We start from the raw sequence: 24,618 nt of genomic DNA, 5'->3' as shown, positions 1-24,618 counted from the left end.
GTAGATCTACGAATTTAAGGGACAGTATAAATATGAGATTACATTAAATCATTATAATCCTATTACTTTGAGTGCTAATTAAACAACATGTACTGAAAAAGAAATATAAGGATATGGATATTCCAAATTTGAATGGTATAAGTGCCCAGTAGAAATACTGTAATGTTATAAATTGAGATTGTAGTCCTCCCAACCATTCTGTGAAATCTTCACTCAACACCTTAGACTATAATCTTTGTGTACAGTTGATACCTCTAAATGCACACTGATCTTTGAAGCGTGTGTAAAATAAATCTGTGAGCTAGACGTCATATCGTACATATTCAAAAGTAGTTACCTCCCAATAGACAATCCACTGAATTGCCATTTGAGGAAATATGAGTATATGTAGACATGGTTTTGTGACCTCAAAATATTATTAAGCTATACATTTCACCTTTCATATTTACAATTCCTGGTTTCAAATATTTTAGTAAATCAAATCACTTTCTCCTTTTTGCATTAATTCTGGAAAGCTTTAATCTGCTGATTGACTTCCTTACCATATGGACATGGATGATGCTGCATTCTGATATAGAGTGTTACAAAAAGAAGGTGTACATCAAGAACCGTTACACTAATTTTGTAAAACATTTGACACAATTGTCCCCTTATGCAGAGATTATGAGAGTGATTATCCTTCTCGATGAATATCACATCTTACAAATGTGTGTGGCATTGATGTATGTCTATGCATGAAATTAATGGCATTTGCATGCAATGTTTCATTAATACGCAGATGCATTGTGGATACATTATCAGCTATCTCATCAACATGTAAACTCAGCAATGGGGAACATGTACCTACCAAATGTGCATGTGAAATATCACTAAAATGCCTTCCATCGAATTTGCATGATTGATCTAAACAAGTCATCTCCATTTCTTCTTCTTCACTTTGCAGTGATGTCATATTTAGTAGGGACTCATTCTTTGGATCAAGCCTGTCAAGAAAATTTAGGTACAATGGTCCTTACTGAGCCTAAGTTTATTTTCTGCATTTTGCACTGCATGCTGCTTTTTGCCTGAATTTATATTTGACTGTTGATAGGCCATCTAGAAAACTGGGAATGGAAAACTGTGTTTTTGGTATTGTATAATGACATCAGACAACCGTATTGATATTAAAGGTAATGGACAAGAGAAAATAATTAGCTATAGTGTACATACTTAGTGCATGCAACGCAACTACAGACCCAAAGCAGTGAATTGTGCCTTGATTCTGAGGCACCATCCCTTCATAGGGAGCTTCAGGTAGGCTTTGCGGTATGTAGACTGTTAAAGGGAATGCATCTTTCCTACTCAAGGCTACATTGTAATCAAGCTGCAGTCCTTAAACATGGCAGAACAGCATGCAGCTGCCTTTACAGTGTTGGTTCTGCATAATAGGTGACCCATGGCATTCTTATCAAATAATACTCATCTTTTCCCATTTACATTTCAGTTAGTCCCTGAGATATCTTCCTTAAGATGTTTCTTTTGATCTTCTCTTTCTACAGCTTGCATGTTGTGTTCATCGTCAAACTACCTACTTGACCACTTCCAACCATTACATTCGTACAAGCTGTGTTAAACAGGCAACTCAGTTTAAATGGGCAGAATGGAGAGAATCAGTGGCTACAGATTGATTCTTGTAGATGTCTGAATGGGTGCATACCGTTGTAAACTTCACATCTGCAAATGTCTGGATGAAGCAAATCTACGTAAATGTAAGGTAGCTTTTTACAGCGAGAGAGCACTTCCAGAATAATTGGGTACCAAATGAGACATGCAGGGTATAGATTAATTCTTCACGTCCAACCATGCTGGCCATTATGATGCCAATGATATCCTGGCAGATCTTTTTGAATTGTTTATCATTAAATCTAAAGCGATATGTGAAGGCTTACATTTCTATAAATATTAACCATAAGAGTGTCAATCCGTTCTAGTGTTTACTCTCTGTGCAAGAAGGAGTAATCATGTTGCTTAACTGCTGGGGCTCGCTTTTATACTTTAGTGATCGGATATTACAGGTAAGCACTCATTTTAAATAAGAACCCATATGCCATGAATTATCTGGCTTTTACATTTAAGTGTACAATCTGGCTCAATTACAATTTAGTCAGTATGTTGATATTATTCGGACATGATGGCTTTTCCTCATCAGTTAAAAAGTTAAAAAGAAAATATATTTCAGGCTCGGGCAGTTATACAAACAGTTATCAGTGAAGAGCAGGCACAGCTAGAACTTTGACGAATAGGTTAGTTCTTTCTCTGATTCCATCATGCCGCATGGAATCGTCTTTATGTTTTCTTTCTCTTGCCATTATCTAGGTAGCTGTATCATGTTTATGTATTAGTATGAAAAAATGTAGTTCCAAGTTTGGAAATTCTTCGTGATTAATTACTTGCATTATAAAATTAAAAAAACTTAGTGAAATGTGTAAATGTAGTTCAATCTTACACTGACAGTTGAAGAAAAGAGTTGACCACTTGGAACATAGCAGGACAGTTGTCCACTCCGCACAGCAGTGATCACTGACTGACTGACTACTGACCTTGTTGCTTATTATTCGTGTTGCAACTGTGAGCTTTCCTTTATGCAAATTTGAAAACCATAAAACACTCCTCTGGATGACCCAGGAGCAGTGTTAATCCCCTATGGAATTTGGTGCCCCATACCTGAGCCTGATCAACAAATCAATGCTAAATTATGTGAAGCAGAGGTGGCTCCAGAAAATATTTTAGTATCAAACTGTGAAGGTTTTTTGAAAGTTAATGTTTTACAAAAGACAAAAATCAGGTGCCTATCAATTTATGTTCAAAATGTATATGCTTCAATTAATAGGCAATCAATTTAGATCTAATCATACAAAGCAGAAAACCAACCAGCGTGTAGTCGCTTCAATGAGAAGGACAAAGGAAACATCACTCATCTAGGAAAAGTAATTCTCCTCTCTGAGAGAGCACTCTAAAATCTTCTGTTCTCTGCTCCCCAAAGCACACACAACTCTAACATTTTACCCAACCATGTACAGTTCTCAAAAGAATGTCCAATCTGGTTAAAGAAAAAGGATATAATTACTTATGTGGTAAGTTCTCAAGGTTTCTCACAATACACACTTCACTCTTTGTCCTTCAAGCTCATACTATCTGTAACAAGATAAGATACGTGGACTAGTCTGCACTCTGCAGGTGCCTCTTGAATGCACTATTCATTAAACAACATTCCATGATAATAACAAAGAAAAGAAAAAAAAAAATCACATGGAAAAGAAGGAAAAATAACATAGTTTTCAACAACATTTGAACTTCAACTTTACAACAAATGAAATGTTCACGTCACAAAATAAAGATGGCCACCACCATTAACTCATTTTGAAATTTCTGGACTACATTAACTACAATCAAAACTAAACATGAGTAAACATAGTAAGTGACTATGACTTAAAGTCATGTTAATGGCAAACATTTTTGTATAAATCTTTCCCACTACTAAGATGAAATTTGGAGTGTGGAGCTTATATATCAGAAATTTGACTATTAAACTCTCAAATCCAGAGGAATAGGTGTCTGAGGCAGTGATTTGTTTTTGAATCAAGTATGAGCCTGCATGGTCTTTAGCTAGCCTTTAAAGTTTATTTCCTGGAATCTGCCAGTAATTTTTTGATTGACAGTTTAATATGTATGGCCACAGAACACAGCAACATAAAGCTTATCATTATTACTTATTTACATTTAGTATTTTGTAATGGTTATATAATCAACGACGTTTCTCTAAAATAGGCGACATAAGGGAAACTGCATACCTTTTCTGACCAGAATGATGAATGTAACAATAAAGTTCTATGTCAAATCTTCAAATATTGGACCATGCTTGCCAGGTGCTGCTACATCACTTAATCTCTATCAACATCAATGAAAAGTACTGGATCTATCTTATGTTTACAGCCACAGTATGTATAATCACTATACAGTCAGAAATATTAAGGATAAACTAGCAAGATGTGTGACATATTGGGTTTTGTAGGTTTGTATATTATTGTTTCACAACACTAAAACTAAACAAGCATTTGCAATGCAACGGGTCTCGCGTTTGCTCATGTTAGAGCTGATAGAGTTGTAAACTCCTAACCCGAATGCGTAACCCGAAAAAGTGCAATTAACTGTGTAAATCGCTCGACTTCTGCCAAGCGAAATCGCGCTGGGAAAATAGAGAAAAAGTAGTCTACGAGCCGGACAGAAAACAGCAAGCCTCGCATGTTTTCTGTACTTGGTCGATGCGTTCGAGGAGGGCTAGCCACCAGAAAAGGCATGACGTATGCATACCTTCCACTAATGAAATCAAGTGGATTTTAACAGGCAAGCCCACGAACGAATGAAAAACACTGACCTGACGTCGACAGGGCTCCGAGCCCTTTTCTAATACCTAAAGCGTCTCGCTGCATACGCGCGCGTGAGCGCATGCGATGCAGACTCGACCTTATATATGACTGGGGGATTTTTAAAGAGCTTTATTTCACATTAAAACTATAACATTAAGGTATTTTTGTCAGCAATTATTGTCAGTGTACATTCTATATAAATAATGTCACTGTAACATTCACAGAAACTGCCTTTTTAAGGTTCTGTTTGCAACTATAAGTTTAAGAACTCTTACGGATATTAGTAAATGTGTCTGAGACTTGAGGCTTTAAGGAGCTATCATTTTTCCAGTAATAATGAATGTGCTTGATATGGAGCTTTAGATAGAGCTATATCGTTTTATGAGCTCTCTACATGATTCATCCAGTTTAAAGAGGTCTGTTGGTTTTACAGCTTGAAACCACTGATATGTTGAAATATTTTTTTTATTTACCTTATTCTGACCCATACCCCACACTGACCCATATAAAGCAAGACACTCAGAGATGAGTACCATCTAATAATTTTCTCCACTACCCACTCCAAAACGAAGGAATATCCCCCCTGTAATACCTTGTCTCTGAATTCATTTTGAACCATGGTGCACTCCATCTAGATTGAAACTGTGACTGAGTACTAAATGCCAGAGTGGAAGTAATATCATTATACTATGACATGTATAAATTATCTCAGTACTCTTGAAATATAGGTTTCAAAATTCTAGCCTGTGGTCTTATCTCTAAAATAGCGCTATGTGCATAGTCACTGCATTCTCCTTTGCTTTTGCCTTCCATAGTGTTATTTGTTCTTCCATAATCAACCATAAGTACATTGTTGCTGAAAGGCCACTTTCAAGACCTCTTACAAAAGGAGACCTTCCCTCATGAAAAATGTTTTGAGTTTTTGACTCAATTAGCCTCACAATTTGTAGCCCCATATCCAAACTTAGCATGTATGTGCAAGGATGTGTAAACACTCATGACAAATCACAGACAGCTATAAACCTACCAATGTGTCTGCAAGCCCGGTTGCAATATAGAGATTCTTGCTAGACTATTGAATGCCATACATTAAATACATTTGACAAAGGAAAGACTAATATACTTTACTGTATATTTCTTCTGCATATTCATGCCTTACACGCTGGAGGGACATTGTTTGCCCTGTCTTTGTTAGAATTTGTCCTGCAAATCAAATGCTAATTGTTTTGCCTCTCAGTGGCAGCTGTCTCAGCTTCTCCAAATACATTACAGAACTACCCAGTAGTATAATAACGATCTTTTCTACATATTCCTGAAGAGAATGTTAAGTATAAGGCACTTACTGTGTGTTAGAAATGGGGTCTTTGGTTAGCAGTCAAGCACTGTCCAAGTGAGGATCCTCTCTCTAGTCAGGGTAAGTCACACACAATCCAAATTATCCTGTGCCCACCCTCTGGTAGCTTGGTGGTCAGGCTTAACTTAGAAGACAATGCGTAAAGTATTTGTGCAATAAATCATGCAATAACACAGTATAACACCCAAAAAAAAATACAACAGACAGGTTTTGAAAAAATATAGAATATTTATCTGAGTAGATTAAGATCAAAACGATCTATATTTGATGAATAAAAATTGAAATATCACTTTTGTACTGATAAATAGAGTCTTATAGTTCTTAAAAACAACAATGGTCTCTTGTGAGCGCAAAGTATCTGGTTTGCCTCTAAATTATCCGCATGGGACCGCAGAGGAGGAGGTGCGTGGGAAACGGGGAGGGGCGCATTGGTTTCTCCAGGCGCACACAGACAAATACGTTGATGCTTTTCCACGCAGCAAGGGCTTTGCGTCGATTTCCAGTATGCAGACCTCGATCCTCTTTGGGTTGCTGGGTATTTGGATGCCCTGGGGACGATGCAGAGAAATCCTGGGCGTGCAGGACAAAGTCACAGGAGCTGCATCGATCCGGTGGGCAGTAAGGGGAAATTTCCGTCACACGGCAGGCGCTGCGCCGATTTCTCTCGCAGGAAGTCAGGCTGCGTTGTTCCGGCTCGGCGATGCATCGGTCCAGTGGGCCGTAAGTCAAAGTTCCGGTCACAAAGCTGGCAATGCATCGATCTCCATGCGTGGAGCCGGGCTGCGTCGTTCCGGTTCAGCGTTGCGGTGATTTTCTTATCGCAGGGCAGGCTGTGCATCAATTCTGGCAGGCTGTGCGTTGATTTTTGCCACACAAGGAGTTCTTTGCAGAGATGAAGTCTTTTTGGCCCTGAGACTTCAGGAAACAGGAGGTAAGCTCAATCCAAGCCCTTGGTGAATACTTCTCAGCAGAGCCAGAGGGAAGCAAGGCAGCAGGGCAACAACAAGGCAGCAGTCCTTTACAGCAGAGCAGTCAGGTGAGTCCTTTGGGCAGCCAGGCAGCTTCTCTTAGCAGGTTGCAGGTTCTGGTTCAGAGTTTCTTTCCCAGTAGGTATCTTGTCAAGAAGTGTCTGAGTTGGTACGGTCAGAAATACGGTCTAAATGGGGGGAGACTTCAAAGAGTGGCTTAGAAGTGCACAAGGTCCCGTTTCATTTCCATCCTGTCTGCCAGGGTCCCAGTAGGGGGTTTTGCAGTCCATTGTGCGAGGGCAGGCCACTGTCCTTTGACATGTAAGTGTCAGGCCCTCCACCCTTCTAGCCCAGGAAGACCCATTCAGTATGCAGATGTGTGCAGGTGTGACTGAGCATCCTGTGTTTGGGGTTGTCTGAGTGAAATGCACAAGGGAGCTGTCAACTAATCCAGCCAGACGTGGATTGCAAGGCATTTCTAAAATAGTAATATTAAATCCAACTTCACCAGTCAGCACCATTTTGTATTACCTTTCTGGCCATACTAAATATGACCCTGTTACTCCTTCCAGATCAGAATCTACCACTCAAACACTTTATGAACGTAGCCCTAATGTTAGCCAATGAAAGGAGCAGGCCTCACAGCAGTGTAAAACGAATTTAGGAGTTTTACACTACCAGGACATATAAACTACACAGGTATATGCCCTGCCTTTTACCTACATAGCACCATGCCCTATGGGTTACCTAGGGCCTACCTTAGGGGTGGCTTATATGTAGAAAAAGGGGAGTTAAAGGCTTGGCAAGTACTTTTAAATGCCAAGTCGAATTGGCAGTGAAACTGCACACACAGGCCTTGCCGTGGCAGGCATGAGGCATGGTTAAGGGGCTACTTATGTGGGTGGCACAATCAGTGCTGCAGGCCCACTAGTAGCAATTAATCTACAGGCCCTGGGCACATGTAGTGCACCTTACTGGGGACTTACAAGTAGATTAATTAAGCCAATTGGGTGTGAGCCAATGTCACCATGTTTTAAGGGAGAGAACATATGCAGTTTAGCACTGGTTAGCAGTTGTAAAATGTGCAGAGTCCTAAAACCAGCAAAAACAGTGTCTAAAAAGTGGAGGGAGGCAGGCACAAAGTTAGGGGCGACCACCCTAAGGCTGTCAGGTCTAACAATGTGCATGACACCTGATTATGTCATGTTGCAGGCCTTCATTTTCTAACGTTCTGCCAGCATGAATTGGAGAACAGAATCACCTGTATGTCTTTGTAATTGAATATTTGAAAATTGCAATAATTCACATAGATGTGAAAACAGCCAACATTGACATAATGACCTGTGAATGGTATACCCTATTGTGGGATCATTAGTGTTTCTTTCTGTCCCTCTTCCCCAGCCGTTTCCTGGTGGTGCGGCAGTACAAAATAGTCACATCACCCACTCTAAATAGAGCAGGCAGTTTGATGGATGTTTTTACAAATCCAGATAAGGGTGACACACTCCAAATATTTGTAATGGACAGTCACTGCATCAAATAATTATACTACAATGTTCTGTATTCTTGCGGTGATGGTCATATAATCATCCACTTTAAGTTCATCAATAAATTCAAAAAGACCATGGCATGTGGATAATTATGTAATCCTTGTATTCTTTTTTTTAACATTAATGCACAAAAAGCCTAGCCAATGTGTTTCCTCCCTTCTATGGGACTTAATCAGGGCTCCAAATACATATATACAAACAATAGTTACAATATTAAATGTAAAGCTTCAATTTCTTAACAAAGCCATTTCACATATCCCAATAGCATGTGGCCAAGATCCCCAAAATGATAAATACCATTCCCTTCTTTCTCAAATAAAACATTCCTTCACAAAACATAATTCTAAAATGTTTTAAATGTTTGATTTTTTAATGGCATTTTATAATGATAGAAGGAATCATACATGTATATCTTTAGTCATTAAGTCTTTCTCACTGCTTGTTACAGAATTAATACAATATCTAACATTCTAATAACATCCCACGCCTGTACCATACAGTAGAAATTGAGGTAAAGAATTTCAGTATTGTTGCTTACATCAAATAATAGTGGTTCCTTACACAGAATACTTGCGGTACAATCTAACTATTTCCAAATGTCAATTTGCAGTTTCTTTCTAAAACAGAAGAGGAAAATGTCAGACCAATGCCAGTCCCTATTGAATGTTAAAATATTGCATTGTATCATATTTCTAAGGCCTATTTGCGTATCTCAAATAGAGAGTCATAATGACCCACATCTGTTAGTCAAAATTAGCACTTCATGTAATAACTTTCATCAATAAAATATGGATTAATTTAGATCAGAAAGTAAATGAGACTTATAATACCAAAAAAAACTATTCTTCCTTGAGCAGAATTATTAAAATGTTTTATACACAACATGTTAAACAAGTCATATCCACCAATCAAGCTTCTGCTCCAAGTATTAACAGTCAAGTTTGAATGCCAAAAGTGTTCCCCAACTGGGAATGCTATCTTTGAGTATCACACTGAAATTGAGTGTCCTTAACATAAATCATATGATCTACTCACTCGTCCACACTCATAGCCTCACCCCAGATAGTAAAAGGGTCGTGATCCCATCATATCAGTGGTGCATTAGTAATTAACTTGTATCAGAATGTCAAAAGCTCAAGAATTCCAAAATGCTCATCCTCATCACTACCCTGAAAATCGACTCCTATTTTGGCACCTGAAAGTCTAATTTATCAAACGTACTCAACTGTAACTGTTTTCCTGTGCTGAAGTAGCATCCCTGATATACTCGCTATTTAAGCTGGTAGCATGGAGGCCTTGTCAGTACCAGAATCATTGATGAAGGACCAGCCCCTCCTGCAAGTGAACAACCATCTATTCGTTCATTAATGCTCAGGTCATATGGTGAGGCTCCACCATAGTGGACTGTACAAAAGCCTCCATAGTGATGCAGCAAAACACCTCTTCTCACAAAAAAAAATCCAATCCAAAAGCAAGTCAATGCAAAACACCTGAAGCACTAATTCACATTCAATGAAACTCTAAATCAATCATTGGGAATTTAATTTAATTACACAATTAATTAATTCATTCTTTTTCCTATAAAAAAGGACAATCAAAAATATATTTATAAAATCACCATTTAAGCATATAAGTAAAGCTTTACAAAAATATTCCACAAATCAACATGTGCCCAAAAATCCTTCATCGCTCTCCTTATTTAGAGATGATGTGGTTATCTGCATTAATTATACAATAAATCTACAACTAAGAGATGGTTGCATTATCTATCACATCTCTGATCTTCTTTTATTCCCATCCTTATTCACAAATAGATGTATTCCACAATCCTTATAGATCAAATAAATCTTCCTCGCAACCTTTCTTATTATCAAAAGGTTGACGTGTTTCGGCCCCTTCACATTTGGGCCTTTTCAGGACTACCGGAGAGACAAATGCCTTGCAATATTGGCTCAAGAACCGCCCACTGTCAGAGCTTCTACTGTTTATCTCCCACTTTCTTCTGCTTGACAAATATTTATAGAGCTGTTACAAGGGTGCTTATTGAGCTACCTCTTGTGGTATGCGTCGACCTTTTGATAATAAGAGAGGTTGCGAGGAAAATGTATTTGATTTATAAGGATTGTGGAACACATCTCTCTGTGAATAAGGATGGAAATACAAGAAGATCAGAGATGTGATAGATAATGCAATCATCTCTTAGATGTGGATTCACTATATAATTAATGCAGGTAACCACATTGTCTCTAAATAAGGAAAGCAATGAAGGATTTTTGGGCACATGTTGATTTGTGGAATATTTTTGTAAAGCTTTACTTATATATAAAACACCATTTAAGCATATATGTTTTTGATTGTCCTTTTTGTAGGAAAAAGAATGAATTAATCAATTGTGTAATTAAATTACATTCCCAATGATTTATTTAGAGTTTCATTGAATGTGAATTAGCTTTAAATCTTTCCCTACTATTTGACCAATTGTGTTAACATATTGTTTATTTTCTACCCAGGTATATTAGGGTCATTAGGGTAGACCCTTTTGAATTTATCATCAAATACTGAAAATAATCATGTGTTCTATCCAGGTGGCTGGTTGACACCTGTTCGGTATAAGTCAATAAGGACGCTCAATGAAGGACCACACGCCAATTATGAATAAATTTAGCTTTACTATAATTTCAGATAAATGCAGGCATTTAGCACATTAACAATAGTGAAATAAGAATGGCAATGAAAAGCACCTATTCATATATATGTACACTACAGATAGTATCTATGTATACGAATAAGCAAAGAGTTAATTGACAGAGTAAGAATAGTAAATAAAAAAAATATCTATATAAACGTTTATATATAAGTACACTACAAAGAGCATCTATGCATACATCTGAGTAAAGAGTTAATTGACAGATATAAACTTGGAATAACTGTATACCAACATGCAATACCCTATGATGTTCAGGGAGCAGAATATTAACGAGTTGAATACTTCAGATAAGCTTTGATTTACTGCACACTAAAATGCACATTTCAATTACTGTGGCAGACTTACACTACGATGTTCAGTAAAGCAGGAAAAACTATAAACGAGCTGAATTTCTCAGATTATAAACACAGTGCAAATATAATAATCAATCATAATAATAGAGCAGAGAAACGAAAAGCCTTTCATCCCTGGGTGGAATTTAACTTAGTCACTTAGTCCACGAGTGCTGGGAAGCCCTCTACCGCCCGCTTGAACCTCTCTCCCCCTCGAGCGTCACGGTCTTGGAACAGCAAAACAGGGAGGCAGCTCTGGGTCTGAAGATGACAGTTTCATAACTCCATCTGCGAGCTTCAAAATTCCCTCACCCACCTTTCAGTGTTTAAATAACCTGAAGCTTGAATTCTACCCCCTTCCAGTATTTTCTAGCTATGTTATCAGTACATGTCTCTTGGCTGCCTTGCCATTCCCTGGCCATTGTTTTCATTCCATCTTTTACTGTGGTCTCGTTCTCCAGGTTGAAACTGACTCTCCTTTACAGCCTGTTTCTCACACATGCAGCTGCGAATAAGTTTATCTACGGAATGTCAAAAGAAAACAAGCTTGAAAGCGAACATCGTGAATTTCTTTCACATTGTTCTGGCTTCGGCAGGCATCACGCTCATCTACACTGTTCAAGCTAATTAACCCTTCGCGTTACAATGTCTTCCGCATCTTTCCCTACTACTACACTGATCATCATGCATCTTTGATTCAGAGTGTGTCGAAACAATGAGGACTCCATCAGTAAAACAACCATAAAATAACCTGGACCCAATTCCTTAGCAGATGGTGGCCAAGCATGCATTCACTGAAACAACCTGCATAAGAGGGGGAAACCTGGAACCCATTGCCACTCCCTGAACTTACTGATAACAATCACCATCAAATACAAAAAAAATATTTGTCAGAATCACTTCAGCCATCTCAACCATATGCGAATGGTCATAAAGACTTTCTAGATGACAAAAAATAATGCATGGCTCTCAGTCCACAATCCTTCTATATTTACAAATCTACAATATCTAAGGGCACAAACAGCATTTTTTCATCCTGCATGACAACCTCAAATGTATTCAATCTATCCATAATGTCCCTCACAAAAGAAAGCAAATTCATTGCAAAGAGCTTCAAATATTGATCCACATGTTCAGATGTGGTTTGTAATCCCCTCTTGACCGGTTATAATCGGTCTCCTCGGATGAATTCTACCAGGCATGTATACCTTTGGTCATATGTAAATAACAGGAAAACATGGATTATCAATCCTTAAATAACTGTGCCTAGAGTCACTGATAAGACCCATTTCCTCCAAACACTTAATTTCTAAAAAATAGCCGCTTTCACCTAGCCCATAGGGATGCCCATCACTTTCATATAACGTTTGGTGTCATCCAGAAGTCTTCTGATCTCATCCTCATACTTAGTCTTTTGCATAATAACTATATTTCCCCCTTATTTGCTTCATGTATCACAATAGAAGCATCTGAACCTAAGTCTTGCAAAACCCTGAATTCCTATGGGTTCACATTTCCTTTTCCTTTCCATGAGATCACGACTGCACATTGTACAATTGTCATCACATATGTACAGTTCTTCCTCTATTTTCTTAGTAAATAAGTTAAGACCTAAAAATTGTCTACCTTGTGGAATGAACTTAGATGTGATTTTTCACATAAATCCTTGACATCAAGCTTTGGTTTATCATTTATTGTCATTAGAGTGTGTACGTCATGCATGTCCCCAAAGGGATGAAACAAGTTGGCTGGGTTGACATTTTGTGCATTAATGTTGAAAAGAAGAATTTAAGGATTACATAATTGTCCATGTTCAATGGTATTTTTGAAATTATTAATAAACTGAATGTGATTGTATGACCACCCTGCAAGAATAAAGGTTGTAATTATTTGATACAGTGACTGTTGATTACAAATATTTGGAGTGCTTCCCCCTTACCAGGACTTGCATTATGTATGTAATATATAAGAGGATTTGTGACAGTTAGACCTTTGGGGGTAAACACCTAAGGTGGTAGAAGTTGAAAATTCGGACTGGTGTGGTGAATTATAACCATTACTGCCAATTTTCCAGTTTGATGGATTTTCCCCATGGCCCCTACTCTTTTGGGACCTCAGGGTAAGCTTATCATTGATGGAGCCAACGTGGGCTCTACCAAATGAAAGCCTTTAGTGCGCTCATCTCAAATTCTGGTGGGCGGGCAAACCAAGAGTTTGGTGTATTGACAAAGAACTTTGTTCATCAAACTCTAAATCTGGTCCTAAGCTGGCTAATTGGCAGCCAGAAAGTCATGTTTGATTAATGTTAAACTATTTGAACATGTACTTTATTTTTAAATTCAAAGCTTTGTTTCTGAACATTTTTGTTTTGATGCCATCTCTCAATTGCAAGTATGCATTTTCTGGTGAAATTGGCAAGTGACCAGTTTTTCTAAGTTCTCTAAAGATCAAAAATGATCTTCTCCATCCACTGCTATCAAAAATAAAACACTTTTAGATAAAGATGTTCTGAATTTGATGGATAAGAAAGAAAGAGCCTCATAATTTCCATTTCGTGATCAGTGCATTGAGCCTATTCATTTAACTATTTTACTTGTATTTTGCATCGATTGTGCTAGAAATTCTTCAAGAGCTCAGCACACTGAGACTTTGCACTGAGTAACACCTGTAGTTATGTACAGGTGTATGTATTTTCCTATAGAAGGGCTATGGGCATTGCAAGATACCAAAAAAGCCAATGATCACTTCATATACACATGTAGGAACAATGACAGCTTTGTTCCAGATCCAAGAGAGTATGTCCAATAACCGACCAGTGTTCATGATTGATCCTAACAAAGGAATTCAAAGCAGTTATATCCAGATGCACCATTAATACCAGGGTTTATAGTTGTGATGATTAGTAAACACCAAAGCTGTCTAATTAAAGCTAACGTGTCCTGTCAAAAAATGTATATTTTTATGGTGCATTTCTTCTGTACTCTTTAGTTGGTCTATCTCTTACCCTCAACTGAATTGTATACACATTTAGAATGCCCAATTCATTGAAAGACTATACATATGAGAATTGACTTGGTGGCCCCAGGGCAATCAGGGGTTACTGGGCTTCAATTGTAACAATGGGAATAGAGGCATGATAGTGATTGCACCAAAACGTCTTAACGAGAAGGTTATTGAATTGGTCCACAGTTGGAGAGACTTCAGATAGATTTTTAGCAGCCAGGTCAATAGGAAATTATCACAGAGGCCATGGCAAGAACTAGCCTTAGATATAGTTGTCTCATCTCAGGATGCAGGGAACACTAAATATTTGTTTCTTTTAAGACTTATACTCAAGGTAGCTAGAAGTATTGTGAGTGAAATTAGCACAAAATATGTAATTACATTTTTTTATTAATTTTTAATCTGAGAAGAATTACCAAATTTCATACTCTCAATCAATAGCGTGGACTTTATGTAGAAGATATGTTTGAGAGGGGTAATAAGTATAAGAAATGCTCCCTGTTTCCCAGAAGCAAGTGGCATGGTTGGGAGATTGACTAAGACTTTCACAGAGGCAATTCAAACTGCCAGATGACGGAGGCATGGAGAAAAGAGTAGAAAAAAAGAGTTGGCGCATACAGTGGAACTACATGGAACAATGGGACACATGGTGCTACTGTAAGACTACTGATAAACCTTCTGGGAGTTAGGAGGCTGAATATTATGTTATGACTTGCACGGATGAGGAAGGGGCAAGAAAAAGAAGGACAGATGGGAAGGGACAGAGGACAAAAGAGGGAAAGAAAGTGAATTGAATATGCTGTACTTTAATGAAAGGAAAGCTGTAAAGAATATAAAGGTACAAGTAGGGGATATGGTAAAATGAAAGCAACTGTGTGGTCTAATTTCAGCAGATGATTAAAGGTGATAAAACTGTTTAATACTGCAATTGTGACAGAAGATTCCCGGATAATGAATTTAAATGATGTGCAAAAATTGAAAGACTGTTTGTAGTTAGCTTATCATTGATCAACCCAACATGTGCGCCACCAAAGGAAAGCTTATAGCTCGCTCATCTCAAAATCAGGTGGGCAGGTTAACTAAGAGTTTGGTGTTGTGGTAAAGTCAGGTCATGGTGGAACAAAATGAATAAAAGCAGCCATTTCAATGAAGTGCACCATCAAATTGGTATAGAGAAAGGTGTTTTAAGGAAGAGAAGAGAAACAAAAAGATTAAAAAAACAACTAAAAGACTATATTGTTTGGAAATTGCAGTATAATAAGGGTTAGTTCTTTATTATACACATTTTAGCTGATATGGTTTCCTTTAATTCCATACAAATATGCAATATTAGTGTACAAACAGGGAGATGTGTGGTATCATCCATAGTCAAGACATTGTACATGTAACAGAGTCTAATGTCAGATATATATGCTAGACTGTAAAATGTATGCTGCTGATTGAAGAGACGTGACTGGCAAGGGAGAGTGCACTGTTGGAACGTGTGATGGTGGCACTCTCAGATGAAGCGCTGTCAAGTATAAGTGTTTCATTTTGATCATCACCGTCTGTGCAAGTAACTGTATTTCAAATTACCTGCAAAATCTTCATCTCCACAAAAAGGGTGTCTGGTCACAGTGACTGAGTTAACAGAGCAGTCTCAAAGGAATCCCTTCTAGGAGGAAGGAATGCACGCAGTGTTTCAGTCTTGCTTCTTCTTTTTAGGTGTCTGTAGGTGAAAGCCTCTTGTGGGCCATACCAAAAGCTTACAGTGGGCTTAGAGCCTCCCCACCCCAGTGCTTACCATTGATTGGCTTTATTGTCACTTTCATTTAATTTCTTCTTATTCCGTGGCTTGCCCTACTCTTTTTGTGTTTGAAATTATTTTTTATTTACTGACCAAATGGCATCCATCATCTTAGATTAATAAAAAACTGGATCCCGCATCTCTCATCATTCATGAATTGCGCGCATATGTGGCTCATCAGTGAGCTGAGGAGTGATGTTGTTCTCGGCCACAACCACATCATTGCTGATGTTTTTTCTTTTGTTTTGTTTGTTGATGCTAAACAGCATCAGCAAAAACATTGGTTTTTGCTAAATTAGTGCATGAGGACATGCTTCCTCACCAAAGATGGCCAGTCTCACCACGTTTGGAGCAAGGTCTAGGTGGTGTGCAGCAACAAGCTCAGGTTTACATCCTGTTTCAGCTGGCCCAGGATGAACCACATAGATAGCTCTCCCCTCTCTTCCTTCAAACAATGTTTTTGTAGCCAATAGTTCATCAATTATATAATGGCTGCATACCAAGATTAGCGTCTTACCCTCTTCGTACCTCTATTCTTAAAGTTATATCTGGTTGTAAATGTAAGTTTATAAGCAAATTCACCCTTCTTCCATCTACCTGGAATACAAAGTGATTCCTGGCAGACATAAACCCACTTATGCGTGCAGATGTCGTTGTCATAAGTGGTAGATCTCCACACTTGTAAATCCCACTTGAGAGGTGAAGAAAATGAGCATTTACAGATGTTGGTTAGCCTTCAAAGTTCGAGGATGGCAAAAATCATGTACGTTTGCGGGCATTCACAAGCTCCTCTCATTCCCGTTCCCACCCTGGAAATGCTAGCATTTTTAGTTCAGCCAATACCTGGCATAAATCCCTTTCCAAGTAGGAATGGATCCACCCACAGATTTGGTGGGGATGCAGGGGAGGGTATTTTTCCAGGGGGGGCAAATATTTTCTCCATAGCGAAAAATAATGTGTTGGGGGGTCCTATTTTCCTGTATAGAATTCTCAACTATGGAGAACTCCGAGCAGTGGCAATTGTTGCTGTTTGAAATTTCACATGATCTTCATAGGAATATGCATCAAAATGTCCATACGGATTCCTGGGAGTACTTGTGGAACACAGAAAGTTGTAAATGTACACTTACACATAGGTGTAAATCTCCTAGTTTAGATTTGCTATTTTCTTTGTGAAGTGGGCCCTATATTTTCATTCTTCAAACATAAGGAACTTCTTAAATTGGTGGACACACCTGAGCTATTGAAATATGTATTCGTAATATGTACCAATAGATGATCACCTGTTAAAAACTTCAGGTCAAGACGTTTAGGATTGCTTCAAGCTCTTAAATTAACATGCATATATATGTATGAATCAGTTTAAGTCCTCTTACCTTTTATGAAAGTTATGATATATGGGGCAAAGATGGTGTTTCGTAACTTCAGAGGAACAAGGCAGACGGCCTGTTTCATGTATGAATTCACCCATTTCCAAAGTGGCAAGTGACTTGAAATATTATTGCTCTTGGGCTCCTTCTTATGAAAGTGGTGCTACTATAGTTGCAAATACCTGTAAGAATAGCTTACAAAATACACGATAAAATTGGTCACAAAGTATATTTTTAGCAGCTTAATGTTGTTCACTTTTAAAAGTGGTTGAGGTTCAGAAAGCGTGGTAACAAGCAGACATAGTTCTGCTTTCGTGCAATGACCTCCAGCAGTGCAGAACTGTAGACATGATACCTTGGCGGCTGATGATTGAACATTTTTAAAGAAAAATAACTTGTTTCAGTTGCATTGTCTTACTACAGGTGACTGGTGATTTCTGGCCGACTTAAATTCGAAGTTTTTCAACAACAATTGCGGCATTTTGCATGGAGCATTCCAGCCATACCTCCTTATTGAATATATAAGTTAATGTGCATTTTAAGCATCAGTTGTAGTTCATTGTCTTCTTTATCCTTTTCGGTGTCTGTAATGCTTGTATTTCTATGCAGTTTCTTTTCTTCTCTCAGTTATTTGAAGAGGCAGTTGCCCAGTTTAGTAATGTCTTGCTAGTTATGGGGAATGTAGCATCTACGTCAGGGGTCTCCAACCTTTTCTATAATAAGAGCTACTTATGTTCAATAAAAATGCTCCCGAGCTGCGAATCTTATTAGAGATGTAGTCGTAACCACATCAGGCAAGATTACATTAGTGGCCACAATCTGCAAGATTACCATGGCCAATCACCTCAGTTGCCCAATTTGGCAATGCCCTGCTAGTCATGGGGGATCTAACATCTAAGTCTAACTCACGGCCTCTGTACTGCCCACAGGAGAGGCCCCATTTGAGGGGGGCGGTCTCTACCCCTTTGCTAAAGTGTTTGTACTGAAAAGATTCCTGTTTAAGAACCGCTCACCTAACCATCAGGGAATGTAAATGGATGGAGCATATTCTGCCTCTGGCATACACAAACCAAAGATTATTCCAATCCCTAGAGGGCCAATCAGGGTGTAGAAACCCCACGAGACTCCTCATGGATCCTACTCCCAAAGGAATCCTGCTACAGGGATTAAGGGCCAGATGTATCAAAGGGTTTTACCCATTCTGTGTCTATGGGAAAATGCTTTAGTACATATGGCCCTTAGATCCTAATCCAGTTTTCTGTGCTTGTGCAATTATAGCCAAATCATTAGCCCTGACTAACGCTAACATGTAAATACGTAAGAAATGTAATGGAGTTATCAGCAAGGTAATGTCAATGTGAAATGGGACGTGTGCGCTCCCAAATGATGTCCAGTGCACCATTGCTATCCAGCTAGATTTGAGCTAAATAAATGTCAATACAAACAAAAAATTGTTCATGCACTGTCTGCTAACTGTATGCTGAGTACTTGAACTCTACGGCATCCATGGCATGATGTTCCTTCACATGGATTCTTCCACAGCCGAGGAGGCCTTGCATGGTGGACCGAGCCTGCACTGTCCTGTCGCATGCCAGGTTTCTAGCATTTCGTCTGAATCCCATCTTGCCATTAGTATGGAGAACAATGCAGCCTGCGCACCGCATGTCTCTCCCTTCCTTGTATGCGCATGCTGGAACAAGAGCTTGTGGAATGGGGGTGTAACCAAACCTTCTGAAACGTTTTTTTGTGATAGCAAATGTCATCGGTTTTGTGAAACGAACAAAGGGCATTTTTTGTTTGATGACAAATCGGGCTTTATCTGTAGCCCGTATGTCAGGGCTTCTGTTTCACAAAGGAATGCATGTGAAAATGCTGCAAAATGATGGCCAGACACAGGCTTTCTGGCACTGAAGCTGCTTTATGGGAACATCCCCTTTGAGTATGTTTACTTCGCCAAATGCTATTTGGAAAAACTCTGCAAATGTACCGATCGCTGATTGTCGAACTCTCACTGCTAACATGAAGTATGGTGGCTTCTGATTACACTCTAGGATTTATAAAATCATGTATTAATAGCTAGAGGTGTTTTTGCTTTGAAGTTTGCAAGCCTTGGGATTTGCCTGTACGGTCGCACTTCAGGCATCTTCTGTGACGTGAACCGTTTCTTATTTAATGAAAGTGCACTTTAAAATATTTAGACTCTACCACCCCCTTTTGAGCTCTACTCCTTGCGGGAATGCTTCCTAAAGGTTTGGGGGTGCCTGTGTTGGGCAGAGGGAGAAGCACACAGATGATGACAAGCAGCGTCTACAGTGCAGCGTCCTATTTACCCTGTGAAATGTGGTTGAAAATTGGACTTCCGTTCTGATTTCGTCTGATGTTTCTATTAATTCAATACAAGTTCTCTTTAAAATACTTGGCACTCCTGACCTTCCGCCTTCGCCCAACACTACCGGTGCCCATCACAAAGCTCGCGAGTGCTCTTATTAGACATATATAGGGCAGTAGCTTCCATTGGTGCAGCCGGTGCAGTGGCACCTGGGCCCAGATGTCTGAGGGGCATCCGCACCCTGATTAGTGCTGCCCGGTATAACTCAAACGGCACTTGCACTAGGGGCCATGACACATTGGCTGCGCTACTGGACAAACACTTAGCATAAAAGAGTGACACCTTGGTGCCAGTAGGACAGATAGTGTGCAGGGGGGAGGCCCTTTTATGAATAATGTTTTCTGTTTTCCTGGCTTCCACTCTCTTTACCTATTCCCTGGGGGACTCTTCCACTATGCCAGTGAATGCTGTGGGCTCAACTTCATAGGTCTTCTTCACTGCAGATGTATAGTGAAGGGCCAGAGGACGTGAGCTGCCACAACACAGCATTTCACATACACACATGTCCTCAACCCATGTGCAGGCCTGGTAGTCTAAATCTTTCTAATACATCAGGCGCTTGATCTAGGACATTGGCCTCGTGGCTGACGGCCCATGTAAGTCTGGATGTGGTTGTGAGCCTCCATACACCCTCCTGGGTTGCGCCATGGAATTGTAGCATGTGAATATTTCACTTACGTAAAAAGACTCCATCTTGAATTTAGCCCAAAATTGCCACGTGCTATTTGCTTCTTCTTTATAAAGACAATGCAAATTGCCAATAACACGTTATTATTATTGATGCAAAAAAGAAAGCATAATCGCACATGGTACACATGTTTACTAATACGTCTGGATATAGAATTCTCCATTAAATGACTGATCTTAATGCAAGATTAACCATGTACACGCAAGGACTGGTTCAAAAAAGCATTTATGAGTGCGTAAAGTAGCACTTCAGCGATACTCTTTTAGGCATTCTTACAAGTCCTTGTGAACGGACCCCAAAATAATGAACTCCCAGTTAGAAAAAAATAGAGAGAAAGCTAAGACCTTTCTATTTGTACTAACTATATGAATATTCCCTGAAGGTACGCATTTTATTTCCATTTTATGTGCTTTGGGGCCTGCTTACTCGTGCATAAGTTACATTGTTACAGGAGTACTGCTTTACATGCTCCAAAATCCCTTTGCGAGTAGCCTCCATACTGGTTTTAACATTAGTTGGCAACCTGCAATTTTACCTGGTTGCATGTGTACCCCAGGTTTTAAAATGGCGGAGGGCCTATTCTGGAGGCGTCATGTGAAACGCAGGGGGAAAAGTGATTATTTGGCTTGTTTTGCAGTCAAAAGTGGAATCTTCTGGACCGGGTTCGACTGTCAAATCCCCGTGGAAGCAGCCCTAAGGGGAAGAGCTTCGCCCCGCTGAACATTGACGGCATCGAAGAGAGTCCATCCAAGGAGCCCAAGAATGTCGCTCTCAGTAACAAGGAGCGTTTCCGGACGGCCCTTCGCATGAAGGCCTACGCTTTCTGGCAGAGCTCTGAAGGTAATGAGTCCTTTCCTCTGTTTTTGTTCTGTTGTTTTCATTTTGTATTATGTAAGTTTGGGTTTGAATCACAAAGATAGTTGCGTCATAAGTGGCGCAAATACCATAACTCAGAGGTCTTCAAACGTTTTAATGGCGAATGTGTGATATATATATATATCATTGTCACCAAAACCATTTTTCACAAATATTCTGTTGAGTTAGCATTTTTTAAATATTTCTACACATATTTAAACATTGCAGTTAAGTTCTGTTAACCTTTTTAAACATGCAATCAAATACATGATTTCCAAACATAACTATTCTGGTTAGCCAGGTCCAAGTATAATGTAAAGGTATCCGCAGTTTCTTTATCAGAAATGTGCGCGAGAGGTTTGAGGAATATCTGGATTCCCTTCCCCTTTAAGACCTACTCCCGGCCAGGATATAAATGGCAAAAGATGTTAGCGATGGACCATAACAGAGTGGTTTACGGCCACTCATGTTTTTTCACCTTAAAACAAACCACCGTTTTCAGCATGATGCTCTTCTTGGGCAGAATATGGCGCCCACCCGGATCAAAGAAGGCCCCCCCTCCAAAGGAGGCCTTCCCCCTAGTTTGACGGTCTCTCCAAAAATCTATGACAAAATGACCAGTTGCACTCGTAATTGGATTTATGAATGCTTAATATTTTACCACAATGTAGCATCTATCTGTGTAAGTACTCAACGAAGTTGGAGGGTAAGGCATTTCTTCATGGGGTGATATATGCCCCCATTTAGAAAAGACGGGAAAATATTAGCAAGTCAGGGTTCTCTTGCCCTTGACATATCTAAATGCACACATATGGGCTTGCCACATTTCCATATGTGAAAATATATGCAACTGTAAGAATTCCTATACATCTTTATATTGCCACATCTAAACAAAGTTTAAACTTTGCTTCAGAGCAAACCTTCAACTTTCTCAGCAGCCCCGTTTTGAATCGAACTCCTTTAGATTTTAGATATTGTACAGACATTGGAGTTACGTGCACATTATGAATAAGAGGATGATGATGGCGAATAGGCCAGTAAAATAGTTGTTAGATTAATTCCTTATGCTTTTTGCTACATGTTCTTTGTCGTATTGAATTCGATCATGCTCTATTCAGCCATTCATCTTTCTGAGGTTAAGTAAGGAGAGTCAACTTCAGCTGTTAATTATTTTATGTAAATGCATGTTATTCTTTATTTTACTCTTCCTTTTTTACCTTTTCTTTCTTCTTCCTCGTCTTCTTCTTCATATAGTTATCATTATTATTATTATCCCTGAGCCCCATAGTATTTAACATATACCTGATGCCTCTTCTATCCCTGATTCACAACGATAGAGTAGCTTTTATGAACTATGCAGATGACACAATGCTCATTATAATGTTCGATCAGTCATCCCCTGCATGAACATTTTCATCTTTGCATGGGTAAGGTCTCCCATTGGTGCTCTCAAAATTCACTTATGTTTAATGGAGAGAAGACTTAGGTTCTTTGCTGTGGGATTAATATGTACCCCAGCCTCTGCCTGACAACTTTTGGTGTCCTCAGATAGACTATCCCACTGATGCTGCCTTGGCTGTACGGAATCTTGGGTTTCAGTTTGATGTACAGTTATCTTTAGTAACCAAGGTGAATACAATGGCAGCCACCTGGTTCAACCTGCTGAGAATCCTGCCGAAAATGTACCATAACTTCTCCCATCTCACCTTCCCTTCTTGGTAGAGCCCACAACCCTTAGTCATCTCATTTATGGGAACTCTCTATTCCTGGGGTCACTGGAGTGCGTGATCAGAAGACTATATCAGATACAGACTGCTGTTGATTGCCTTGCTGTTTCAATCAATAGGTAGATTTGTAAAGCTCTACTTGTCACCCATGAGGATATTGAGACGCTGGCAGGGTCCAATCCAATTGATTAGCTGAATAGCCAGGTCTTCAGGTACTTTTGAAACTCTGGAAGAGATGGGGAGGTCGGTAGATGAAAGGGTAACTCGTTCCATGTCTCCGCTGCTATGTTGGATGTGTGTGGTGAGGGTTAGAGAAAGGGATGCGAAGTGGAGGTGTCTGGTGGACGATGGAAGTTCAGGCGGTTGTTCAAGTAGGCGGTTCTGCATTTGTGTAGGGCCTTGTATGCATGGATCAGGAACTTGAGGGAGTCAGTGGAGTTCCCTGAGGTAATGGGTGATGTGGGTTCGTCCAGAGGTGCAGCGTTCTGTATGGTCTGTAGTCATCGGAGGAAGTGAGCTGTGATCCTTGTCAGAGAGCGTTGCTGCAGTCCAGTCGGCTGGAGATGAGGGCCTGGGTGATGGTGCATCTGGAGCCTTGACACAGCTGTTTGAATATTGTTAGACCTGACAGCCTTAGGGTGGTCACCCCTAACTTTTTGCCTGCCACCCTCCACTTTAGAGATACTGTTTTTGTTGTTTTTTAGACTCTGCGCACTTTACCACTGCTAACCAGTGCTAAAGTGCATATGCTCTCTCCCATTAAACATAGTAACATTGGATCCCACCCAATTGGGCTATTTAATGTACTTAGAAGTCCCTAGTAGAGTGCATCATATGTTCCCAGGGCCTGTAGATTAAAATCTACTAGTGGGCCTGCAGCACGGATTGTGACACCCACTTCAGTAGCCCCTTAACCTTGTCACAGGCCTGCCATTGCAAGGCCTGTGTGTGCAGTTTCACTGCCAATTCGACTTGGCATTTAAAAGTACTCGCCAAGCCTAAAACTCCCCTTTTTCTACATATAAATCACCCCTAAGGTGTGCCCTAGGTAACCCCTAGGGCATGGCGCTGAGTAGATAAAAGGCAAGACATGTATGTACCTGTGTAGTTTACATATCCTGGTAGTGTAAAACTCCTAAATTCGTTTTACACTACTGTGAGGCCTGCTTCCTTCATAGGCTAACATTGGGGCTACCCTCATACATTGTTTGAATGGTAGCTGCTGATCTGAAAGGAGTAGGAAGGTCATATTTAGTATGGCCAGAATGGTCATACAACTGTTGACTGGTGAAGTTGGATTTAATATTACTATTTTAGAAATGCCACTTTTAGAAAGTGAGAATTTCTCTACACTTAAATCTTTCTGTGCCTTACAATTCACCTCTGGCTGGGTTTAGTTGACAGCTCCTTGTGCATTCACTCAGACACACCCCAAACACAGGATACTCAGCCTCACTTGCATACATCTGCATTTTGAATGGGT

The 24,618-nt window shown here is 39.5% G+C and overlaps 1 protein-coding gene across 2 annotated transcripts in view; it reads left to right on the top strand.

Annotated features, from left to right (window-relative positions):
- KCNQ3 (potassium voltage-gated channel subfamily Q member 3) overlaps window positions 1–24,618 on the top strand; it is a 660,337-nt gene that overhangs the window by 535,446 nt on the left and 100,273 nt on the right. The window contains exons 10-11 of one of the 2 annotated variants that reach the window (XM_069220768.1): window positions 944–1,000; window positions 21,191–21,393. In XM_069220768.1, coding sequence (XP_069076869.1) covers window positions 944–1,000; window positions 21,191–21,393 — 260 coding nt within the window. The remainder of the gene's footprint in view (window positions 1–943; window positions 1,001–21,190; window positions 21,394–24,618) is intronic. The other variant, XM_069220769.1, reaches the window with a different exon arrangement.

This window comes from Pleurodeles waltl, chromosome 2_2 (assembly GCF_031143425.1).
Source record: "Pleurodeles waltl isolate 20211129_DDA chromosome 2_2, aPleWal1.hap1.20221129, whole genome shotgun sequence".
NCBI classification, from domain to species: domain Eukaryota; kingdom Metazoa; phylum Chordata; class Amphibia; order Caudata; family Salamandridae; genus Pleurodeles; species Pleurodeles waltl.
The sequence above is the reverse complement of the archived record's forward strand: the minus strand, read 5'-3'. Positions and strand labels throughout refer to the sequence as shown.